General features: G+C 42.8%; 1 protein-coding gene across 9 annotated transcripts in view; it reads right to left on the bottom strand.

Annotated features, from left to right (window-relative positions):
• The window catches only part of SIL1 (SIL1 nucleotide exchange factor), a 272,637-nt gene that overhangs the window by 182,202 nt on the left and 65,603 nt on the right, over window positions 1-24,832 (bottom strand). For all 9 annotated transcript variants that reach the window (XM_043465384.1, XM_043465379.1, XM_043465383.1 and 6 more), the window contains one exon: window positions 23,449-23,584. In XM_043465384.1, the coding sequence (XP_043321319.1) occupies window positions 23,449-23,584 (136 nt within the window). The remainder of the gene's footprint in view (window positions 1-23,448; window positions 23,585-24,832) is intronic.

Genomic DNA, 24,832 nt, shown 5'->3' with positions numbered 1-24,832 from the left:
ATAATGTAGGGAAAGGATATGAAAGGACAAGGAGGGAAGAACCTTGTTTCAGATGGTGGACAGGGAAGGTCTTGTTTGAGCAGGTGACTTTTTTTTTTGGCGGGGGGGAGTAGTTTTAGATTTATGGAAAACTTATGATCATAGTACAAAGATTTTGAAATATTCTTATACACCTCTCACCCAATTTCAGTTCCCCTAATATTATGATCTTCATAATTTTAAAAAAATCAACATTGGAGGTATACAGTCAAGACAGTGCAAGCAGGAAGATTTTGACAGACCCCACCTTCTCCCATTAGTCCATGAAAATTTTTAACTATTTACAGAGCAACTATCAATGATCTGAAGGCTAGCAAAAAAATTTTCCATGACTAAAGATATAAAGAAGGAACCACAAAAAGACTGGTAGGAGCAGTGACACACACACAGAGTCAAGACACACAAACTTGGGTAGGCAACCCACAAACCGGAGGATAATCACAATTGCAGAGGTTCTGCCCACAGAGTGAGGGGTCCAACCTCACACCAGACTCTGCAGCCTGGGGGTCCTGCACTGTGAAGACAAGCCCCCAGAACATCTGCTTTGAAGGCCAGTATGCTTGTGCACAGAAGAGATGAAGGGCTGTAGGAAACAGATACTCTACTCTTAAATAGCACACAAAAATATCTCACATACTCCAAGACCCACTGCAGAGGCAGAATTTGAAAGCAGCCTAGGTCAGACCCACTTGCTGATCTTGGAGAATCTCCCATGGAGGCAAAAGGATGCCCCATAGGAACAGAAAAATTTGTGGCAGCCATTTTGGGGAACTCATTCTACCACAAGGATATTGGTGCTAGCAAGCACCTTTCTGGAGTCCTCTCTCTAGCCTACTAGACCTAGAAGGTAGCCATCAGGGACACTCTGAGACCTGCTGCCAGCCACACTGGAATTGGCCCTTCCCATTGGCAGGCTAGTACTAGCCCCAAGATCTGAGTCATGAGCCAGGCATGCCAAGACCCAGCCCCATCCACCAGAGGCCAGTAGCCTCTAGACAAGATAGGCCCTGGCAGCCAGGTAGGCTGGGGGCTAGTCCCACCTACAAACAACACATTCACAGTAACTGGTGTTGCCACAAAAGGGCTTATGAGGCCACATAGGAGGCACCCCTAGAGCATACAGCTCTGATGACCAGGGTGGAGGGTGCTGCTGAGCCCCACAGGATGTCTCTTACATAAGGCCACTTCTCCAAGATCAGTAAACATAAATGATATACTACTACACAGAAACAGAGAATTATGCAAAATGAGGCAACAGAAGAATACATCCCAAATGAAGGAACACAGAAAAAGAATTCAGCAAAGTGGAGAAAAGCAATCTACCCGATAAAGAGTAAAAGGTAGTTATCATAATGATACCCAACAAACTCAGGAGAAGAATGGATGAACACAGTGTGAAGTTTAGCAGAGTCATAAAATATAAAGAGGAGCCAAACAAAGATGAAAAACACAATAACTGAAATAAAAAATGTATTAGAAGGGGGACTTCCCTTGGGGTCCAGTAGCTAAGACTCTGCACTCCCAATGCAGAGGACCTGGGTTCAATTTCTAGTCAGGGAATTAGATCCCACATGCTACAACTAAGAGATCATATGCAGAAACTAAAGATCCCACATGTCACAACAAAGATCGAAGATTCCAGATGCTGCAACTAAGACCCAGTACAGCCAAATAAAGAAAGAAAAATAAATACCATCAAAATAAAAAAAAGAGAGAGGGCCCAAATCAATAAAATCAAAGATGAAAAAGGAGAAATTACAACCAAAACCAGATAAATGCAAAGAAGAGTAAGATTACTATAAACAATTAAACACAAATAAAATGGACAGCCTAGGAGAAATGGATAAACTCCTAGGAACATACAATCTTGCAAGACTGAATCAAAAAGAAACAAAATATGAACACACCAACTACCAGTGATGAAACTGAATCAGTAATTTTCAAAAAAATTCCCAACAAACAAAAGGCCAGGTATAGATGGCTTCACAGTGAATTCAATCAAACATGAAAAGAAGAGTTAACACTTATCCTTCTCAAACTATTCCAAAAAAAACTGAAGAGGAAGGAATGATTCCAAACTCATTCTACAAAACTAGCATCACCCTGACACCAAAACCAGATAAAAATACCACAAAAAGAGAAAATTACAGGCCAATATCACCAATGAACATAGGAGCAAAAAAACTCAACAAAATATTAGCAAACCAAATTAATCAACACATTAAAAGGACCACACACCATGATCAAGTGGGATTTATCACAGTTATGCAAGGATGGTTCAATGTCCACAAATTAATGTAATATAACACACTAACAAACTGAAGAATAAAAATCATATGATCATCTCAATAGAAGGAGAAAAGACTTTTTTCCAAAATTCAACACCCATTTATGATTAAAAACTCTCCACAAAGTCAAGAACATACACAAAGAGGGAACATAGCTCAACATAATAAGGGCCATAAATGACAAGCCCACAGTTAATATAACACTCAGAGGAAATGATTTCATATTTTCACTATCAAGTTCAAGGACAACAACAACTAAAAAAAGGATGTCCACTATCACCATTTTTCTTCAACACAGTATTAGGAATCCAACCACAGCAATCAGATAAGACAAAGAAACAAAAATTCAAATTGGCAAAGAAGTAGTAAAACTGTCACTGTTTGCAGATGGCAGGATACCATATATAGAAAATCCTAAAGACATCACCAAAAAACTATTAGAACTCATAAAAGGATACATTAAAGGTGTAGGATACAAAATTAACATACAGAAATCTGTTGCATTTCTATACACTAACAACAAATTGTAAGAAAAAGGCAAAACAATCTTATTTATAATTGCATCAAAAGATAAAAATACCTAGCAATAAATTTAAGGAGATGGAAAAAAAAAAACTGTACTCAAAAGCCTGTAAGATACTGATGGAAGTCATTGAAGATGACACAAACAAATGGAAAGATATAAGGTGTTCATCAACTTGTAGAATACTGTTAAAATGACCATACTCCCCAAGGCAATTACATATTAAATGCAATCCCTATCAAAACACCAATAACATTTTTCACAGAACTAGAGCAAATAATTCTAACATTTATGGAAATTAGGAGATTGGGATTAACATATACACAGTATTATGTGTAAAACAGGTAACTAATAAGGACCCACTGTTTAGCACAGGGAACTCTACTCAATATTCTGTAATAACTTAAATGGGAAAAGAATCTGAAAAAGAACAGAGATATATTTTACATGAATAACCAATTCATGTTACTGTACACCTGAAAGTAACTCAGTAAGTCAATCAATTATACTGAAACACGTAAAGTAAAACAGAAACAAACAAACACTGGAAAAAACAAAATAAGATTTCTATGTAAACACAAAAGGTTGCAAAATAATCTTAAGCAAGAAGAACAAAGTTGGAGGTATCACATTCTCTGATTTCCAACTACACTACAAAGCTACAATAATCAAAATAATATGGTACTGGCACAAAAATAAAAACATAGGTCAATGGATCAGAACAGAGATCCCAGAAACAAATCCATCCTCATATGGTCAATTAATCTATGACAAAGGAGGCAAGAATATACAATGAGGAAAACACAGCCTCTTCAATATATGCTGTTGAGAAAGCTGGTCATATGCAAAAGAATCAAACTGGACTACCTTCTCACACTGTATTTAAAAAAAAAAACCTCAAAATAGATTAGAGACTTAAACGTAAGATCTGAGACCATAAAACTCATAGAAGAAAACAGGTAGTATACACTTTGACACTAGTCCTAGTGGTATTTGGAGGTTTGGTTTTCGGGGCGGGGGGTAGTTTATTTTTCTATTTTTTGGCTACACTGCATGGCAAATGGAATCTTAGTTTCCTGAGCAGGGACTGAACCCACACTCCCTGCAGTGGAAGCACAGCGTCTAAACCACTGGATAACCAAAGAAGTCCCTTAGCAGTATTTTTGGCTCTCTCTCCTCAGGCAAGGGAAACAAAGTCAAAAATAAACAAACAAAACTACATCAAACTAAAAAGCTTTTACACAGCAAAGGAAACCATCAACAACAAGAAAAGGCAGCCTACTGAATTGGAGAAGATATCTGCAAATCATGTATCTGATAAGGAATTAATATGCAAAATATAAGGAGCTCATAAAACTCAACATCAAAAACAAACAACTTGATTCTTTTAAATGGGCAGAGGACCTTTGCCAAGAAAGACATACAAATGGTCAGACACATGAAAAGATGCTCAACATCATTAATCATCAGGGAAATGCAATTAAACCAGAATGAGGTATCACCCCACACCTATTAGAATGGCTATTATCAAAAAGACAGAAAATAAAAAGTTTTAGCAAAAATGTGGAGAAAAGGGAATCCTTTTGGATGTTGGAGGGAATGTAAATTGATACAGCCACTATAAAAAACACTACGGAGGTTCCTCAAAAAATTAAAAAGAGAACCACATACTACACAATCCAGAAATTCCACTTCTATCTCCAAAAAAACCAAAAACACTAATTTGAAAAGATATATCCACCCCCATGTTACTGTATCATCATTTACAAAGCCAAGATAAGGAAGAATCCTAAATGTCAACAGATGAATGGATAAAGAAGATGTGGTGTAAATGTACATATTATATGGTATATAATATTCCATTGTATATATACATTCTGTTGTATATATACAACGGAATATTAGCAGCAGAAAAGAATGAAATCTTGCCATTTTTGACATGAATGTATCTAGAGTATATTATGCTAGGTAAAATAAGTCAGAAAGAAAAAGACAAATACCATATGATTTTACTCTTTTGTGGAATCAAAAAAAAAAAAACAGATATAAACTCATAGGTTCACAGATTCAAAGAACAAACAGGTGGCGGGAGGAGAATAGGAGGATGAGTGAAATAGGTGAGGGAGATTAAGAAATACAAACTTCCAGTTACAAAAAAATTTAGTTAAAAAGGTGAAATGTTCAGGATGGGGAATATAGTCAAAATTGTAGCAACTTTGTATGGTGATAGATGGTAACTAGACTTATCATGGTGATCATTTTGTAACGTACAGAAATATCAAATCACTATGTTGTATACCTGGAACTAATGGTGATGTAAGTCAATTATATTTCAATTAAAAAAAGAAAAAAGCAACCAACATTGTTACATTACTAGGAACTAAACTTTCATCAGTTTGTCCATTTTTTTCTGTTCCAGCATACCATTCAGAATACCTCGTTGCATTTAGATGTCCTGTCTTCTCTGGTCTATGATAGTTTTTTGGTCTTTCCTTGTTTATCATAGCCATGACAGTATGAGGAATACTAGTCAGGTATTTTGTAGAAAGTTCCTCAACTTGAGTTTGTCTGATTTTTTTTCTCATGATTGGAATGGAGTTACTGGTTTCAAGGAAAAACACCACAGAGGTGAAGAACTCTTATTTTCACATCATATCAAGAGACCCATCATATCCACATGACAGCACTGGTGATGTTACCCTGAATCGCAAGTAATACTTACCAGGCTCTGCACTGTAAAGGTATTATTTTTCTCTTTCCATAATCTACTCTTTAGAAGTGAGTCACCTAATCCAAATCACACTTTAAGTTCTACCTCCTGGAAGGGGGAAGAATCTATATATACTATTGGAATTCTTCTGTAAGAGATTTATCTTCTCTCTCCCATTTATTTAGCTATCCATACATTCATTCATTCATTTATGTAAGTTCACACTCATGTATATTTATTTTATACTTTGGGTTATAATCGAATACTACATTATTTTGCTGCTTAAACCAATCCAGCTTTGGCCACTGGAAGAGAAGGTCGCTTCTGAGCAAAGATCTCAGAGAAGTAAGGGAGCAACCCACACAAGTATCTATGAGAGGAGCATTCTAGGTTCCAAGGCATGATGGGCCTGGTGCATTCAAGAAACATGAGGAAGGCCAAGGTGTCTAGAGGAGAGGGAATGTGAGGGAGAGTAGTACAAGCTGAAATGACAGAGTTAAGGGTGGTAATACATAACACAAGGCTACATCTGCCACAGAAGGGACTTTGAATCTTTTTAAGAGAAGAAAAGCCAAAGGATATTTTTGAGCACAGGAACACATAATAAAAGGATCATTCTGGTTGGCTGTGTTGAGAACTGACTGGAAGCATTAAGGGCAGAAGGAGGGAGGCCAGTTAGAAGCCTACTTCAATAACCCAAGGGAGAGATAATGGTAATGACAGGGGTAATGAGAAGTGGTCAGATTCTGGATATATGTGAAGATAGATCTGTTTAGGACCTGCTGAGAGATAGAATGTGAGTGTGAGAGACAGAAAGGAGTCAAGAATGGCTCTGAGCATTTTGGCCTCTGAGTAATTGAAAGGATACACTTACCATTAACCAAGATGGAGAAGGTTACAGGAGCTCAGTTTTAGGCGTGTTAAGGATTAAACACCCACATAGAGGCAAACGGACAAATGGGTCTGGAATTCAGAAAAGTGTAGACTGGAGATTTTAAAAAATATGGGAACCATCAGCTTACAAGTAAAATGTAAAGTCATTAGGCCAGACAAGATAACCAAAGTGTTAAGAGTAGTTAAGAGAAGAGTAGGGGTCCAAAGACTGTGCCTGGGGCACTCTGGCACTAAGCAAAATCAAGGCCGCCTTACCTGCCCTATAATCAGAAACAAATTTAGCAAAATTTTTCCCATCTATTGTGTACCTAGTACTGTTCTGGAGCCCATAATTCTCAGGTATCTCAGTATGCAACCTGAGCTCTCACCTTTCAGCAATTTCCTGCCCCCAATCTGCTCCTTGGGCTTCCCTGGTGGCTCAGGAGGTAAAGAATCTGCCTGCAATGGGGAGACCCAGGTTTGATCCCTGTGTCAGGAAGATTGCCTGAAGAAGGAAATGGCAACCCACTCCAGTATTCTTGTCTGGAGAATTACATGGACAGAGCAGCCAGGTGGGCTACAGTCAATGGGGTCACAAACAGTCAGACAAACCTGAGCAACTAACACTTTTACTTTCAATCTGCTCCTCTGCTGCTGTGCGACTGGTCTCCATCATGATATAGTAATCATTACTGCCACCATCCCTTTGCAAGCTGTTCCTCCCATTTGGAAAACTCATCCTGCCCCACCTCATCAAATTCCAACTCTTTATCAAGCCCTAGCTGTCCCTCGTTCTCTCTGAGCTTTATGTATCTATTCTGGTTCATAATAAATGACATTCTGCTTCACAGCAGCCCATCTCTGAATCTCTGTAACACCTGCTATCTGTACAACTAGACATTTATCACTTACTGACTTGTATGGCTAGTTAACTTTACTTATAAATAGCTCTTATTTATATGTACTGCAAGTTCAAGAAGAAGAGCATCTCAGTCTTTGCTACCCTCTCCCAACAGTAGTCTAGAGCAAATACCTACCACTGAGCAAGTACTCGATAAACACGTGTGGATTATTTCACGTCAGTTCTGTTATCCAGTCCAGTTCAGTGAGCTCCTTGAAAGTAGGGGCCTGTTTTATATACCTCCCTCATCTGGCACTGAGCTGGACACAGGTGGGCAGGCACTCAACATCTGTTTACCATCAAAGAGACTGATGACAATATCCCTGTCCTGCGGATCCTATAGTCTTGGTACAAAACAATGAGAACATGGGTTCTATGCTTGGTGTCCTGTCTTCCCTGAAGCCAGCTATCTCCTAGTCAAAGGAGAAGTATCTAGGGACCACAGAGAAAAGAAATCCCAGGGCATTTCTTGCACAATGGGAATGAGAGATACTCAAAACACGGTGTTATTTTAACAGCCCAGACAAGAGGTTGCCCCAGCTGAGACGCTGGACAAAAGAATCAGAAAAGCTAAGCAACCTCTACTTTGGTGAATCTCTTCTAAGAACATAAAGAGCACATAAAAACATACAGAATGTTTTTGAATGTTTATTGTAGAATTATTTATAATAACAAAAAACTGGAAGCCACCTAAATATGTAACAATAATAATTAAGCATAATTTGGTATATTCTTACAAAGACCAGCATCTGGAAAATGTTCACTGTGTGCCTAATTATGTGCTGGAGGCGCTAGCTTTTAAAAAACTATAATATTTAGCTCCCAATTTCTAAATGGAAAATATAAGCCTCCAAATATTATGTAGAGAATGAAAGCACTTTCATATAAACAACTGGAAGAACATAAACCATGTTATCTTTACATCTGGGAAGTAGAGTAGGGATGGTTTTGTTGTTGTTGTTTTCTCTTGTGCTTTTTTGTGTTCTCTAAGTTTTCTGCTTCAAAAACATATTACTTTGTCAGCAGGCAAGGAAAAAAATAAAGCCATTTTAAAAACAAACACATAAGAGCTAAATTCTCAACCATCTAAGCATCAATTGCTAGAAGGTTTCTACTTCTGACGTAAAACGCAAGAATCAAAGTTTGAGCCCCTCCCTTATCCTCCCCCTCAACCCACCCTGCCACACGGCCGCCCTGCCACCACCTACACACCCAAAACAGAAAACACACACACACACACACACACACACATGAAACTGTAAGACTAACGGCTTCTTGAAGGTAAGATCCTGTTTTGTTGATTTTGGGTATCCTGTGCCAGTTTTCAGCACCCGGTAAGGCACATATTTACGTGCTCAGTAAACACAAAAGGGAAGGAGAGAGTTTGGTGGACTTGTAAGGCGCAGATGCCACTAATGCAGTGACATTATCCTACCTTCACACTACCTACTGCATGCCATTCCAGGTCTCATTCCTTCCTCCCCTATCTCAAGGAAGTGAACAAGCTGGCCAAGTGGCTCTTAGAACAAACTGCTGACTGTTTGCACCATAGCATTCATCTTTTGCTTTTTTTTTTCCCCTTTCCTTTCTCCCTCTTCCTAAAAGGTGATCCTGCCTTTCAGCCAGTACTATGTGCCGCACTGAACCAGCGTGCCAGTCTGCAGAGAATCATTGAGAGAATGAATTTGAATAATAAAAGCGAGAACAAGGAGATACCTTGGAGAGAGACTTGGTATAGTACCTTCAATTTAGAACCTCATTTCAGTGGCTAATGCAGTCGTTTGAGACATTAGCCTAATTTTTGCCAGGAGAGTCCAGCAACACAGCAGTACTAAACATGGGCACAGAGGAGCCTGCTCATCTCAGAGACAGAGTGCAGAGAATAAAATTAGCAGCACTGCACTTCTGGTGCAGAGGAAAGCAAATCCCCATACCCTTCCACCAATTCATCACCAACCACGTTTAAAATGAAAACACACAGGAATGAGTGTGGGAGTCAGCAGGAGCATGAAGTTCAAGAGAGGCTGAGACCCCTGAAGAGGCCCCCATGGGGGCACTTACAGACTACAGGAAAGTTAATTTCAAAGGACATCCAATAAAGGCAGCCCTACAACAGACTCTGTCATTGCTAAGCCCCATATGCTGCAATGGCTCCATAACGTGCCAGCAGGTCAGTTTGCTGAAGCCAGAAATAGGGAGGGAAGCCCCAAAAGGTCAGACTGGAAGGGAGAGGCTTAGCTCCAGACATGGCTACACAGACTCAGGGGTTAGGGAGGTTGTTCCTAAAACAAGAGCTTCCCACAGGCTAGGCTAAAAAGAAGGCACATATGGTCTGGTCTAGACTCGCCCTAAATCTCTCTCAAGTGGTCAGTCTCCTTGCTCCAAGAGCCATATAAGCTCAGGACCATGCGCTTTCCTGTGGCTACTTGAAGAGGGGAGCAGGAGCCTCAGAGGCACAGGGGCTGCTTGGGAGGAAAAGCAAAAAGGACGAAAAGCTGGACACCCCAGACTCCACCCAAGAGGCATACACAATGAGGGGAGCAGCAGTGCAGGCATCGGGAGACAAGAATCAATCTCCATTTACACTGCGTGTCTGCCAAAATTTACTGGATGGCAGGAATCCTAGATCTGTGGGCGAGGAATGAGTCATGCGATGAATCCCTTTTTTCTAAGCAGCATGTGCAAAAACTCCTCCATCTCAGGAAGGGAAAGTGGTGGTCTACAACTGAAGCACAGACTTCATTCTACTGCTGGAGCAGCCTCCTCAAACTACAGAGTCCATTCTGGAAGACGCCAGGAAGGCTAGACTGTGGCTCCAGATAGAGTCAAAATACCACTGCCATGAACCAATTATCACTGCAGTGTTGATAATTTCCCTTTAAGAAGCAAATCTTCCTTTAACTGTAAATCAATCCCTCACTGCAATTTTAGAAATCTATCAAAAAAAAAAAAATCAGCTATTACCAGAAATCCTAAATGCTAGACACTAGGAGCTGAGTTCCAGCATAATTAGGGGAAATTCTGAATGGTGCCCCGAGGCAGACTATACTAGAACAGAGTAGAAGGGAATTATATACACTTAGAAAGCTCATTTAGGGAACAGGCTGTGCATAATGCATGTAGGCCTGGGAGTGTAGACACTCCCTCCCAGTGGCACCTCAAAGGCAGGCTCCGAGCTGAGACACCGGCAGATGGTTACCTCGGTGGCTATTGTGCACGCTTCAGTGGCTCCTCCACCCTTGAACACAGGCTTATGCTCCCACAAGGCGTGGGGAGCACCGGCAGACATTACCTCCAAAGAATGGTGCCTTTCCCTAGGGAACGTAAACATTTGTCAGAAGGCAGAAGCTGACACAAGGCAGTATCTCTCTGTGCAGGGAAAAGAAGCCACAAACATAAAGTTGCTCATTCAAAAGAGACAGATGATCTCTGCAAGCTGAGCAGTACCAAACTGTTTGCAAAGAGTTTGCACATCCATGAGCACAAGTGGCTGCATGGGGGAGGGGAAGCAGAAGCATGGAAGGCCCACTGAGGGTGCAAGGCTCTCTGGCCTCAGACCACTTGTTATCTGACTGAAGAGAAGCCCCAGGAGAAAGGAAACTGGTCATCTTTCCACTGGGGACCCAGTCTGAGCTGGGTCTGATTTGGAACCGTGTCTCTCTCCTCTAGCCCAGATGTTCCCAATCTTCCCAATCCACACCCAAGATGTGTCCACTTCAAGCCTTTATATTCCACAAGACTTCATGGGTAGTTTACTGTTCAATCTTGAGCCAGATACTTCTCCCTCCCATCACCATCTCCTGTTTTTTTGTTTTTTAATCACATGGAAATGACAGTTCACTAGTCTTACGCCTAAAATAACCTGTAGAGAAATATAGTTTATGAACTCCCCCGTAATACAATACGTAATTCAGAGCCCAGCCATTTGTCATACTATTGAGTAATCCAAACACATCCCCAGGGTGTGACAATAAAAATTGTAAATCAATAGCAAAAAGTAGTACAGCATGGCCAGTGAGTTAAAATACAAAGAACATTTTTTAGCATTGATTTTTTTTTAAACTTAGAAAATATGGGCTTCCAGAAGGTAAATACTGGAGAGAGAGCTGTTTGCTAGAATGGAAGACGTTATACATTTCAGAACCCCTCCCCTCACAGCTGACTTCAATGCAAAAATAAAAACTCCAAGATCCACATTCTCCCAATGATAATAATGGCTTTCTTCCACAAACCCTGCTATTAGCATGACAGAGATGGCCACATCAGTCATAAGAAAAGCACATGTCCCTTCTGCACCCAAGAAGAGCAAGCAAAGTACCTGCTTTGTGTAAGAGAAAGGCACTTAAAACAGGAAGGAAAATAAATTATTGCAAAGCTTGGTTTGAACTGATTTTTCTTTCTTCTAGATGATCAAACAGTGAGCGTGAGCGTAGGGGTAGGCATTGAGATCTGCAAACATATTGCCATAGTGATTGGTGCTTAGATAAGAGGATAAAATAGGCAGTATTTCATTTATATTCCAAAGAACAGAGGCAAATGCCCTGATCACTCAGCCTAAAGCCCAACGAGTGGCCTCCACACTAGTAGCTATGGCACTGTAACTGGAGCATGTCTGACCAATTATCTGCCTGACCTCTGCTCAGAATGCAGCAGGTGTTCAGGAACTAAAGGCCAGGCATCGGAGCCCCTTGGCAAGAGCCCACTCCATGACACAGGAGGTAAGGCTGAGTCAGGTATGATCTGCTATGCATGGTTCCACCCTGGTTAGTTTCTCCTTTACCTAAAAGGTCACTTGGACTTCATTTATCTTTTATTCTGACCTAGAGAAAAGTTGCAAAAACAGTACAAAGTTCACATATACCCTTCACTCAGCATCCCCTAATATTTACATCTTACATAACAATTATCAAAACAAAGAAATCAACATTGCTGCAATAGTAGTTAAATCAACTATAGACAATTTTTGCATTTCACCAGTTTTTTCCAATGTTCTTTTTTATGTTACAGAATCTAATCTAGGATATGACACCACATTTAGTTGTCATGTCTCCTTAGTCTCCTCCAATCTGTGACAGGTTCTTAGTCTTTGTCTTTCTCAATCTGGACATACTTGAATGCTGGTCAATCTTTAGACCATGTCTCAAACTGAGTTTGTCTGATGTCCACTCATTTTTACAGCAGAAACAATAGTAGCTAACATTTATTAAGCTATTCCTATACTCTTAGCACTGGGCTTATCCAGTGGCTCAGATGGTAAAGAATCTGCCTGCAACGTGGGAGACCCGGATTTGATCCCTGGGTTGGGAAGATCCCCTGGAGAAGGGAATGGCTACCCACTCTAGTACTATTCTTGCTTGGAGAATTCAATGGACAGAGGAGCCTAGCAGGTTACAGTCCTTGGGTTGGCAAAGAGTCAGACATGACTAAGCAACTAACATTTTCACTTTTTCATACACCTGGCACTATCATAAACACTTCTGTACTTCCCTTATTTACCCACTTACAACAATCCTCTGAAGTAGGAATTATTACTATTCCTATTTTACAAATGATATTTCACTATAGGATATTTCATCAACCCTTAGTGGAATTAAATAACTGGCCCAAGGTTACCCAGCTGTTCAAGGCACAGTTGAACCCGGGTAGAGAGACTCTGCAACTCTCTGCTGTCTGCTAATTTCAAGGCACTGTGACAACAACCAGATGCCAAAATACCGGCTGGACTTTGCCCTCTGGCAACTCCCTCCCCACAGGACCCATCTCTTTGAAGACAGAGCATTCTAGGCTTCTGTCTTTTTTTCCAAGGAAGATAAACTATCCACTTTAATTCTTAAGTTATGCCCATACAACCAGAAATTTCTTTCTCTTCACAGGAAGCATTTTCCTGACCTAAGGACAAAGAAGAGGTCAGTGTTCTCCTGAGACCTCACCCTTGACCAGTACCAGGAAAAAGTGAAACATACAAACACGTAGGTATGCTAGAATCAAGAGAACTCTCTTCCAAAGGCCTCTGCAAATACATGGAGACATTGCAGTCAAAGGATAAAAAAGAAACCTTTGGGGGTTGCTTCTTTTCCACGTCATGTCCAGAGATATCCAATGATGGGAAACATAAGCTGACACAAGCCTTCTCTTTAGCATCAGGTACTTCGGGAAGGTTAAAGCACAACTCATTGGTGTAGCACAGGGCAGAGCGTCAAGGGACACAACTGTGGGAGTCGGGCTGGGAAGAACTCTAGCTACACTCCAGGATTTGCTCTTAATGATTATGACTTTAGATCATTCAGTTCCACAGACTTGATTTTTCCCAAACCCCCTCTCTGGCAATGCTAATGTGCTTTTCCTCTTGTTCTGGCTAATCAGTGAAATACATGGCTGAAAGGATTGGCTTAGAAGTCACTTCTTTGATGCTGAGAGAACTGAGAAAATACTCCTCCCAACTACACACCCGCCCATCTATCCACCCCTGCCACCTGACTCTCAGCTGCAGGTAGAGGCCATTACAGAAAGGGAGAAAAGAATGCAAAGAGGGCAGGCAGTGTGGGAGGAAGAGCTGAGAGCATGAAAAGGGAGGGAAAGACAGAGAAAAAGAGACTTTGGTTCAAATTTAGTCACTATAGAGCCAAGACTTCCACTTACACTCATAAGCAGGGTTAAATGACATCAGTAAACATGTAAGAAGACTCAGCCTTCCTTTGATTTGCCTTTCTCTTACGTCTCCCCACTTTCCTTCAGCCCCTCAAAGGGCACCTCCCAACCCCATCACTTAGGTTCCTGTAAATCAAACATTGCATCTGGCTACCCTTATTACTGCCAGCTTTGTACAAGAAAGAGCTCCTCTCCTTTGAAGTCAACCATTTTATATCTAACTCCAAGGTATCCTCAGCTAGCTATTTTGATCAAATATTGAAGGTTGAAATGCTAATGGTCTTTAGGGAACAATCCCTCCAGCCTCTCCATCTGCAATCTAACCCAGTGGGAATCTAAAGCCAGCTAACAGCCCTCCAATCACACTGCACACAGGGCTACTTACTCCACTGTGTTTATGGAATATCTGGATCGACCCCTAAGATCTAACCTAGGAAACAAAGACGGAGCAGTTTGAATAATTCTTCATCCTCTTGAATAATTTTCCCTCTCAATGTCAACAGCCTCCAAAATTCACATTATTTTGTTCCCACAGAGACGGAAATAGCACTATTTTCAAGCAGTGATCCTACAGTTTCTACCTTCAGAAGAAAGAAAAAATTCCTGGGAAGGGCAATGGGACCTGAGGCCCCTTCATTGGCCAAATACAGGCTCCAAGAGACCAAGAGAAGAGACAAACACTTCTTTACAGGAAGTGTTTTTTGGGGTTTTTTTTTTTTTTTTTTTTTTTACTGGAAGTCTCCCTTAAATAACATACACAAAGCACCAAGGACTAGGGGGTCCCCCAAAGCGCTGGTTTTCCTCCCTTCCCCATCAGCTAGACTAGAGGTCCTGGGTCCTATTCTGCCTCAGTCATTCTTGGCCATGAGATACTAAATAACTTCCTCATTCTCTGTCCAAAAGCCTGACTTGGCAAAACCAGGATGACAGAATGGAGATTAACAAGACGATGCTTATGCAATATTTATTGGGCTGCTTTCGGTAGGGGATGGGGGGTAGTGTTTTCCGCCCAGGCAAAAAAAAAAAACAACAACACATTCGACAAAAAGATCATATTGCTACTCATAAAAACTCATCACCTCTGCCCAGATAAACTAATTATGTACTGTCTGAGCCACCAAGGAAGCCCAATTATGGCCACAGGTAATCAAATCTGAAAACTTTTTAATTCAAAGGAATGATTGTCCTCTCAAACAACTGCATTATACAAACCATAAACACACTATTCTGAGAACTAAACAAATTAAAATACAAATCAATCTCTGTTTGTCTCAAATCAACATATTATAGGAAATAAGGCAAGATCAACAACCTCCTAGTCTATGAAAAGTAACAAAGAAAGACACAACATGGACAGAAACAAAACCAGCCTGATCAGAAAACAAGGAACACAAGGCTTACAGAGCCTGTACACAAGCTCTGCTTCATTCAGGTTATTTTCACGCGTGCCTAGAAAATCAGTAACCAGTGGGATACCACCCCAACTCTGACCTTGAGCACTTCCAACAGTCTTGATAATCCCTGTTTCAGAAGAGGGGAGGTTGGAGTAGGTTCAGAAAAGCTTCCACTAATGCTCTCCGGCTTGCCCCATAGGTCAGACAGACAAAGGTCTCTTTCTCATCATTCCCAAAGACAATCCAACAAACCTCCTTAATGATCTCCCCATCACTCCTCACACTCCAGCTATTCACTGTCCAGGGCTCACATTGCTCTAGAATGTGGCCAAACCCACTTGTCCCAGGCCACCACAAAGTCTGGCTGTCAGATGTCAACTGGACCCTGATGCTTGATAATGCTTATTTCTGACCTCTTGACTGTCTAAACAGCTTCTTCACAGTGGTTCTTTCTTAACCTCTCCATTCCTTAAGCACCCAATCAAGCCCTTCTCATGCATCATCCAAGGTAAAAGGCTCACCCTTGTCTGGACTCAGATAATCAGACGTCTATTGGAAGCTTCCTCAATCTCCCTCTATATCTCTCCCACTTTTCCTTGTTTTTGCCCAAGTTCATCACATTCATGAGGGCAAGACTTTCCATCTGCCACCTAAACAACTTTGTCTCATCAATGATCTGCTCTCTGGGATTTCAAATCTCTGTTAACAGTGCCTCCTTTCCCCTTTGCCTTCCAACATACACAAAAGTTCTCTCCATTCAGCTTCAGTGATGCTGCCTCTGGGAAGATGTTCCTTAAGGCCACACCTTTGTATTCTCATAGTGTTATTTTCCTGTCTGGGATCCTCCTACACCATAAGCCCAAGCAGGCAAGCCTCTGTTTAATGCCCACCATGGTATCTCCAACATCAAGCACTGAACCTGGAACATTATAAGAGTTCAACAAATGTAACGAGAAATAAATTTTTTGGTATGGCTGTCTCTGAAGTTACTATTTTCATTCTCTTCTTCCTCTTATTTTCAAACCCCCAAACCCAGGAGTTTATATCACCCATCTTAATTTCCTCAACTCCCATTCACAGCACAGTCCTGAAGGGACTAAACTATACACTTATTTTCACATAGTCAGATCTACTGTATTTCAACTCTCTTTCCTCCCACCACCCCCTACCTGACAGAAGGGATGCAGCGCACCACTACCATCCCGTTTTTCTCCTACACATCCCTGCCTCTCCAACTAGACCAATATAGCCTCACATTTAGAGTGAGAGTTCATGTCATCCCCTCTTCATTCCTGCTCCCTACCTGCCCTCTTCTTGACCTAATCGAATATTATCTCAAGTTATCAATCAATTCCTACCTCCAGTACTGTGACAAAGCTAAGAATGGAAAAAGCTCTGGAAAAGGGTCTTTGATTTCAGCTCCAAGTTGGTCCTTGAGAGCTATTCCCAACCCTGGTTAATCCTAATCTTGGAGATGGCCTAGACAGTCTTAGCTAGTCAAGTGAGGTCAATACGAGAGAAAGAAGGCAAATCGAGGCTACAGAGATCCTCTGAATTAAAATCAAGCCCTGGGTATAAGGGCTGAGACTAGTTTTGGCAACTAGTTTTCCACTATTCCTACTCCAGTCTAAGTCTTTTATTTTAGCCAGTTTCGGGGAGGGGGGTCCTCGATCTTTGAAAGCTGAGGCTGCGCAACTCTAAGCCTCAAAGAGATCAGGTAGATGGAGGAAAAAGAAGAGGAAAACGAGGGCCTAGGGTGAGCATTAAGCATACAAATGCTTGTTAAAAAATGGATATCCAACAGTTGCTCTTTATCACCCCCCAAGGCCATAGAATGTAAACTGGACCCTGGCCTGCCCCATTCATATTTCTGTACTTAAAGGCAAAGCCCAAGTAGAGATGCTCTGGGCATCTCTATAGCACAGTGCTCAGCCAGCTAGTCTCAAAGTGGCCTCTAGCCTTGGCAGTGGCTACCATGGAGGTCACAGGCCTTCCTGCCCTGGCCTCTACCTGCTTTGCCAGCAGGGTGTGCAATCTGGCTGCTACTGGAGCAGTGGTCAGCCACGCTGGAAGAAGTTCACATGTGGGAAATGGTGTCTCTCTGAAATGAAGAGCTCTAAACTGTCCTTATGAAGCCTGGTGGGGACTGCATGTATTCTAGCCCACTATCATTTTCTCTCCCAGTACAGGGTATTTTGGAGCCTCTGACACTGCTCCTACAGGCCTCAAGAGACCTGGCATCCTGCTATGCCCTGAGCAGTAAAGGAGATGCTCACAGTGGAGACACTTAACAAAGGCTAGGGAGGTGGCAGTAATAGGGGAGGATGGATACGAATATAGGTAGGGAAGGGATAAATGAAGTCCTCAAGGAAATCTCCTAAAGACTTGAGAAGTTTCAAAGTAGGAGAGGAAGGCACTGTGCAGAAGGAGGTAGCACCAAAGATAAGCTCTGTTAAACACATCATCCTCAAATGTTGTTGGAGACAGCAACTTGTGTTCAAGAGAGGAGACACATTACCAAGACACCACACAAAAACCACACAGTTTCCTCTACCCAGCCCTTGCTCTACATTTCCAGCACTGCTCTTGAGCCAGGGTGAAAGATCATCCAACGGAGGTCCCCTACTATAGCCCTCCCTCAGGCCATTAGCTCTTGGTGGCAGCCAAGAAGTCCCAACTGCCTCACTCTCATGAGCCAGAGGAGCTGAGGTATGAACTGCTCTTAACCAATACTCCTACTCTCACCCACTGCTCATGGACCTCGAGGTGTGTGTGTTCCTATGTGCAAATGACAGGGCACACACAGGTCATACTCTTGCGGACCATCCTGGGGAATGAAATAACCCATAAAGAAGATCCTCCTGACTAGGGGAGAAAGAGAGGGTTACCTGCTTCCCAATCACAGAGCTGGATAGGTGGCAGAAGGCACCAGAGCTTTGCCCCTTAGTCTTACCTCGATCGTAGCCTGTGGTTTTTTTTTTGTTTTGTTTTTTTTAAGTATCTGGTCTTTATCCATGGTTCCTAAAATGACTCCTGTGGGGGACCAGGGGTAGAATTAGGTAACTTCCAAGATGGGGCCAGGTCACCAGAAAAATGAAGGCTTGATTAGACACTAGGAACTTTTAGCCCCACCTTCAGGGAGGGAAGCGGGGCTGGAGATTGAGTTCAATCCCCAATGGCCAATGACTTTATCAATCACATCTAAAAACAAAAACTCCATAAAAGCTCCTGGAGGGCTTTTGACAGCTTCTGATTGGTGAACCTCAGAAGTACTGAGAAGGCAGTATACTCAGAGAGGGCAGGAAAGCTCCACACCTTAGAGACTATACCTTCTATGTATCTCATACACCTGGCTACTCTGAGTTGTATCTGTTATAATAAACCAGTAAACATGAGTAAAATGTTTTCCTGAGTTCTGTGAGCTGTTCTAGTAAACTTGAGGAGGGAATTTTGGGAATCTCCAATTTATAGCTGGTCAGTCACAAGGCCAGTGGTCTGGGACTTGTGACTAGCATCTCAATTAGAGGCAGTGGGACTGAGTCCTTTAACTGGGATCTGACACTAACTCCAGCTAGATAGATAGTGTCTAAATTGAATTACTGGATATGCAGTTGGAATCCGAGGACTGGAAGATCACACAGCCTCTTCTAAGCTGCAAGGGGCAGAAGACCTGAGAGAGGCAATCCCACAGTCACCCAGACCAGAGTCAGGTGCTCCTTCAGACAGATGTCCAGAGCCTGCAAGAAATCAGACTCCTCCCTTAAATGCTTGCAAGAGAGTAGTTGGTCTACCATAAAAGAGGTTTTTAAAATTCAATTCCCTCCTATCGCTCATGCAGATCTGAAATGATCTGACCAGATGGCTGGTGCTCTGTAATTCTTGGATTGCTCTCATCAGTTGTTGATGATTTAGATTTTTTTTTTATACCCCCTCACATTAATGTGTTCCTGCACAGGCTTCCTGCGTGCTCCCATCAAGTGGCTCTTTGTACTAATGACAATATTTCAGAGGCTCTCACATAGCATTTCAGATCCTGGAAGTCACCTCAGGTCAATAAGAAGCCCCAGGTCTAAGCTTCCATGAGTCCATATGGGACAAACGTACAGCAGTGGGTAACAGGCAGAACAAGAGAGGACTTTGCTCAGACAGTCTCATCGCCTCCACTTTTCCTTCAGGTCCCAAGGAAAGGAAGGCAGCAGCAAAGGTATATTTTTAAAATGACAACTATAGCCATTTATTGAATATTTCCTACGTGCCAGGCTCTGTGTGAAACATTTTACATATGTTAATCTTGTTTCAGTCTCACACCATCTCTGTGAAGTAGGTATTTTCATCCCTGTTTTCAGATGAGGAAACTAAGATTCAGAGATTCTCATCAACCTGACAAGGCCACAGAGCTCAAAAAGGGAACTGAAAGTGCATTTGGAGGTTTAGCATCATAAAATTTGACTCAAAGCTCCACCAAAATCTCAGGGACAGAGAGAAGGCCCTGGGCCTGGCCTCCCCACACCCTCCTTTGTGCCCTCATTGAGCACCAGGCACTTTCTCCAGGACACTCAAAACATTGCAATGCTTTTTTCTCTCTGTATCCTCTATGAGACTATGAACTGCTGGAAGGCAGGGGTCATATCTCATTTGTTACCCAGAAAGACAGTATGGTACAGTGGTAGAGGTTAGGCTTAGAGCCAAACAAAGCTAGATCTGAATTCTGTCTCTGTCACTTGGTTGTTTGGCTAAGTCACTTCTCTTTGAGACTCAATTTTGTCTACAAAAATGAGGGTAGTTACAGCACCTACCCTCAAAAGATGCCTGGCACAGTGGATATTCAGTAAATGTGAGCTATTATCTGTCTCTGGCTACCAGTATAGTCCTTGGCACAAAGTAGGATCACAGAAAATGCCCAAGGAGCAGAAGGCCCACCATATCTGGCTTTGACCAGTTTTCTCTAATAACAAGTACACAGGCACTAAGCCTGGGGTTCATGGGTGCTCAGCCTTAGGACAAATTTCTGAGTTCCTTGCCCAGAACCCACAGGACCTGCCAGCAAACAGCTTTCCTCTGCTTGCTTGTGAACAGCTGATGCTGAATCCACACTCAAATGCTTGCTGTGCCTCCGTAAGGTATGACAGATCCCAAAATAAACTGAGAGAGAGAGATAGAGAGACAGGAAAATCACTTCTAGGAACAAGTAACTCACAGCAAGGATGCTGACAGTAATAACAAGGCAGGGAGACTTCAGGGGAGTGACCTGCAGCTGCTCAGGGCAGGGTGGCTGGGGCCCAATTCCCACCTGGCCTGGTAGGAAGGTTCATGAAGTTACAGGTTGGTCCTCTGATATTCCAGGCTACAGCAGGCAGGATATCTGCCTTCATATGAGCCCAGACCGTGTAGCCCAGTAACTCCTCCTTGGAGACCAGAGGACAACACAGATGAGGTCCTACCTTCAGAGACCTAAGGAGACAGGAGGTACTGAACTGAAGCCAATAACTGTCAACATAAACTAGCCATTTTGCCATTCTCTTAAAAGTCCCCCCAAAGATATTCCACCATCTTCTTATGTCATGTCCTAGCTCTTACGCGGGAAATGCTGTGCTAACCCATTCCGCTCCCTTACCAAAAATCATCCTGGAAGGAAAGAAGAACATTCCATGACCATGGAAGTCTTTCCCTGTCACCATAAGTTCCCTTCCCCATCTAAAGCCGGAGAGGACAGGAAGGTTACACACTCATGCATACTCACTGGCATCCAATTTCACAATCAAGTTTAAGGGGTGGCACAAACAGAGAATTTACCATTTAAAATCAGAACTGCTGTGTACTGGGTTATGTCTTCATGTTAGAAATCCTCAGAATAGCCTCTGCAGGAGGCGGGCAGGACATTTCTCCCACATCACCAATTGGGGAACTGAGGGATTCAGTGGCTTGCCCAAGATCCCCTAAGTAGCAAACTTAGGATCTGAATCCAGGACTGGCTCAGTCTAAAGTCTGTGCTCTTTACCACTATTAATAAATTATACTACCTCCTCATTTATCTACTATTCCAGGACTAGTTACATCCCTTTTAACCATTCAGTAGCTGTGATGGAAGTTCCCAGGTAGCATTTAGAATATGGTGGATTAAATATACTGATTAAAGGCAAATGCCAGCTATCTATACAGACCCCTGAGATGTCAATCTCCTACCAACAAACATACATATAAAAATCTTCTCAATGTACACACAGCACATCTTGAAGAGAGTCTTATCTGCCTCGACAGTACCTCTCAATCATTACACATCAAACCCTGAGGCCAAAACAAATCTCTCACCTTCCCTCCTCCCCTCACTGGTCCTGCTCTTGGGGGTGAGCGTAGGTGAAATGAAAACACTTTTGGAATATGGGGCAAGCACAACTGGAAGTAGACTTGCTTTGCCCTCAGAGCTGTGGGGCCTGAGTGTCTGTGCTCAAACACAATTCACGAGCCTTTGGAGTGGCTTCAAGGAAACTTGGGGCAGAACAATTTATAAGGAGCCTTAAGAAACTAGAAGGCAGAGGATGATGTCAATGGGGCAACAAGTTAAATGTAAAAATTAGTACTCCACTCTAACTCTCCAAGAGACGCTTAGAGCACTCAGCCTGCCCTTGTCACATAGGCGCTGGCCCTCCCTCCCCAAGGATATAAAAAGAGGTTCTTTTGCTTAACCATTACCAGCAACCCCACTGCCCAGAGGATGGGCAAGGGCCCTGGGTCAGAACTTTCAGGCTTGATCTACAACGTGGACTGGGGCCTCAAAGGGTGCTACAGGAAAAGAGGGTAGGGGTAGGGACACTGACTTCCATGTGCTCCAGGCACTTGCCTGGTCAAAAGTGGTATAAGCACTTATAATCACATTAAATCAATGAACATAACCCACAGCCTCCACTTTCCACACCCTGAGAGTCCCTCTAGTTTTAGTCCTCAGAGACCAGGGGGCTCAGTTCTCAGGGAAGGTGGAGGAAAGCAGCCAGAAGTTGAATTTGCTGAGCCCAGTACCTCTGCCCCTAAAATCTGCCTCTACCCAACACCATTAGCACCTACTTGTTTTCCCTGGTGGTTCATCACTTTTCTGTGGCAGTAACTACCTGCACTCAAGCCCGACAGGGGTGATATTGCTATCAGAAAGTTGGCTGGCAGTGCAAATGCTGCCCCTGCCCAGCACAGCAGCAATGCAGCAGTGAGAACATAGTGATGAATATCAGCAAGGAGTTGATGAAACTATGCTCTAGCAGCTGCCAGGGCTTGTCATCCCACTGCAACAGTGCAGAACACAAAGCCTATTCCTGAGAATTGGCCCAGTCAGGCTCCAGTCAAGGACAAGTGGGAGGAAGGTGAGTCCAGGCTGGGGTCAATGATGTTGGACAAGTTAGCTGAATGACATAGGTCAAGTCACCTACTCTCTCTGAGCCTCAATGTTTTCTCTGAAAATAAGACAATAATAGCTCTTACTATTGTGAAGACTGAACAAGCTTATGCACACGAAGCACCTAGCACAGTATCTGAATGTGGTAAACACCACAACTGCTGGCTTATTTATTATTTTAATCCCTGGGCCCACGGCCATAAAAGGGTTTCAAAGTTGTCCCTTCTGAGGATGCTCTGTTCAAAAACCATGCCAGGATCAGCCCCTGTTTCTTGGCACAGGCTCCTTTAACAATAGAAAACTCCTACCCTGAACCAGTGCTCAGGACTCTCCCATGAACAATATTTCAGCAGCACTGAGCCGAGCAACAGAGCCCAAAATAGCATTTGCAGAGTGAGGCACATGTCACTGCCTCTCCTGTGCCTCAGAAGTGCAAGGAAAGAAAGTTTTCAATCACGTGCTCAGAAAGCTCGGCCACCCACCACCTCCCTGCCTTCCAGGGCACTCAGATGCGGCAATCTCTGTTCTTCTGGAACATGAAGGTCCCTGAGTCCTGCAGCAGCAGCCACCACTACTCCCCTCCGAGGAAGCCAGAGAGGGGCTGCTCTTTCAAAACAGCCCTAAGTGGACAAAGAACATGCACATTTTTAATTTCAAGTGTGCTTCCTGGAGACAGGGCTGGGCTTGGTACCTGGACGAAGTGCCTGCCACTCATGGGTCGGGTGAAACACCTCCAAAATCTTGGGTTCCAGTTCCTCCTCTGCTACGGTTTCCTTTCTCTCTGTTTCTTTGGCGCTGCTCTTCTCTGGGTTGGTCAGTGCAAATTCCTTCAGAGAAAGGAAAACAGGGCATGAACCACCACAGCTGGGTAGCAAGCAAGCAGAAAGAAAACGGCCTGGGGGAGTACACGCTCCTCCTCCTTGCGTTTCCTGCCCTCCCTAGCCATGTTTGGCCCTTTCATAAGACAAGTCTCAGAACCAGTACAGCTGAGGTGATATGATTAAATTAATACAGCATGTGCTGTGTGTATATGGCACCTTTGTATATGCACTGTTTAAAAAGTCCAGAAGGTTCCACACTATCGTGAGGGGTTTAAGGGATCATACTGGGGAGAGGGGTTGACAAAATGAGACAACAGGAGACTTTCTACTTGATAAGCTCCTATACTGTTGGATGATTAAAATTCCTATTACTCTTAAAATTAAAACTAAAGATATTTATAAAAGAAAAAGCATACAACTGAATAGAACAGTGAGGCCTCAAATGGTCAACTCAGATGTACAAAAGCTGGTAGCTAAAGCCCAATTAATTCCTAAGCCACCCAGCAGGGCAGACTATGGGCCTGGGTACCTTAATTCCCCAGGGTACCTATGGGGCATACATGACCTCTTGGGACATTCCAATCCATGGAGGGAGGGGTGCAAGTGGGAAGGCACCAGTCCAGCTGGGCTAAAGGAGGAAGATGCCCAGGTTGGAAACCTCTTCCTAAAACCTGTTTCCTTCCACCCCAGGGAGAATATGGAGGATTAATGAGATGGTGTCTGTTGAGCACTTTGAGCTCAGGAGAGAAAGATGTAATATAAATACAAAGTATTATTCATCTTATTCCTTCCCAGCCTCCCATCCTTCCTGTCCCATTTTTAAACCTGTTTGTGTATAAAAAAGCAGTAAGGCCTCAGGAAACTGGAACTAGAGGGTTCCAGAGCTCTGAGAAATTACATCTGGGAGGGCAAAGAAGAACCCACATTAGCACACTGGAAGATTATTTCAGCACTCCCACCTCCCCTGCCATCACTTTTTCCCCACCTCCCAATTCTTCCCCTAGGAGTATTTTTCATGGATTCCTCCTATGAACTCAAACTTGGGCTAGGTACTTTATGTAGATCTCATTTTGGTCTCCCAAGCAACTTTAATCCTACTTGGGAGGTAACAATGCCTCTCTTTCAAGCAGTACCCCAGGTCCAGATAGGAACCTCCCTGGGTCCCTTAGGTCCTGATCTTTAACTAGCTGACAGAGGAAAGATTAAGGGGTTAAGGTGTTGATGATGACAATACGTAAAGCCCCTCCAAGGATT

Source organism: Cervus canadensis, chromosome 4 (genome assembly GCF_019320065.1).
Source record: "Cervus canadensis isolate Bull #8, Minnesota chromosome 4, ASM1932006v1, whole genome shotgun sequence".
Classification (NCBI taxonomy): domain Eukaryota; kingdom Metazoa; phylum Chordata; class Mammalia; order Artiodactyla; family Cervidae; genus Cervus; species Cervus canadensis.
Note: the sequence above shows the minus strand (reverse complement) of the source record. Positions and strands in the feature narration are given on the sequence as shown.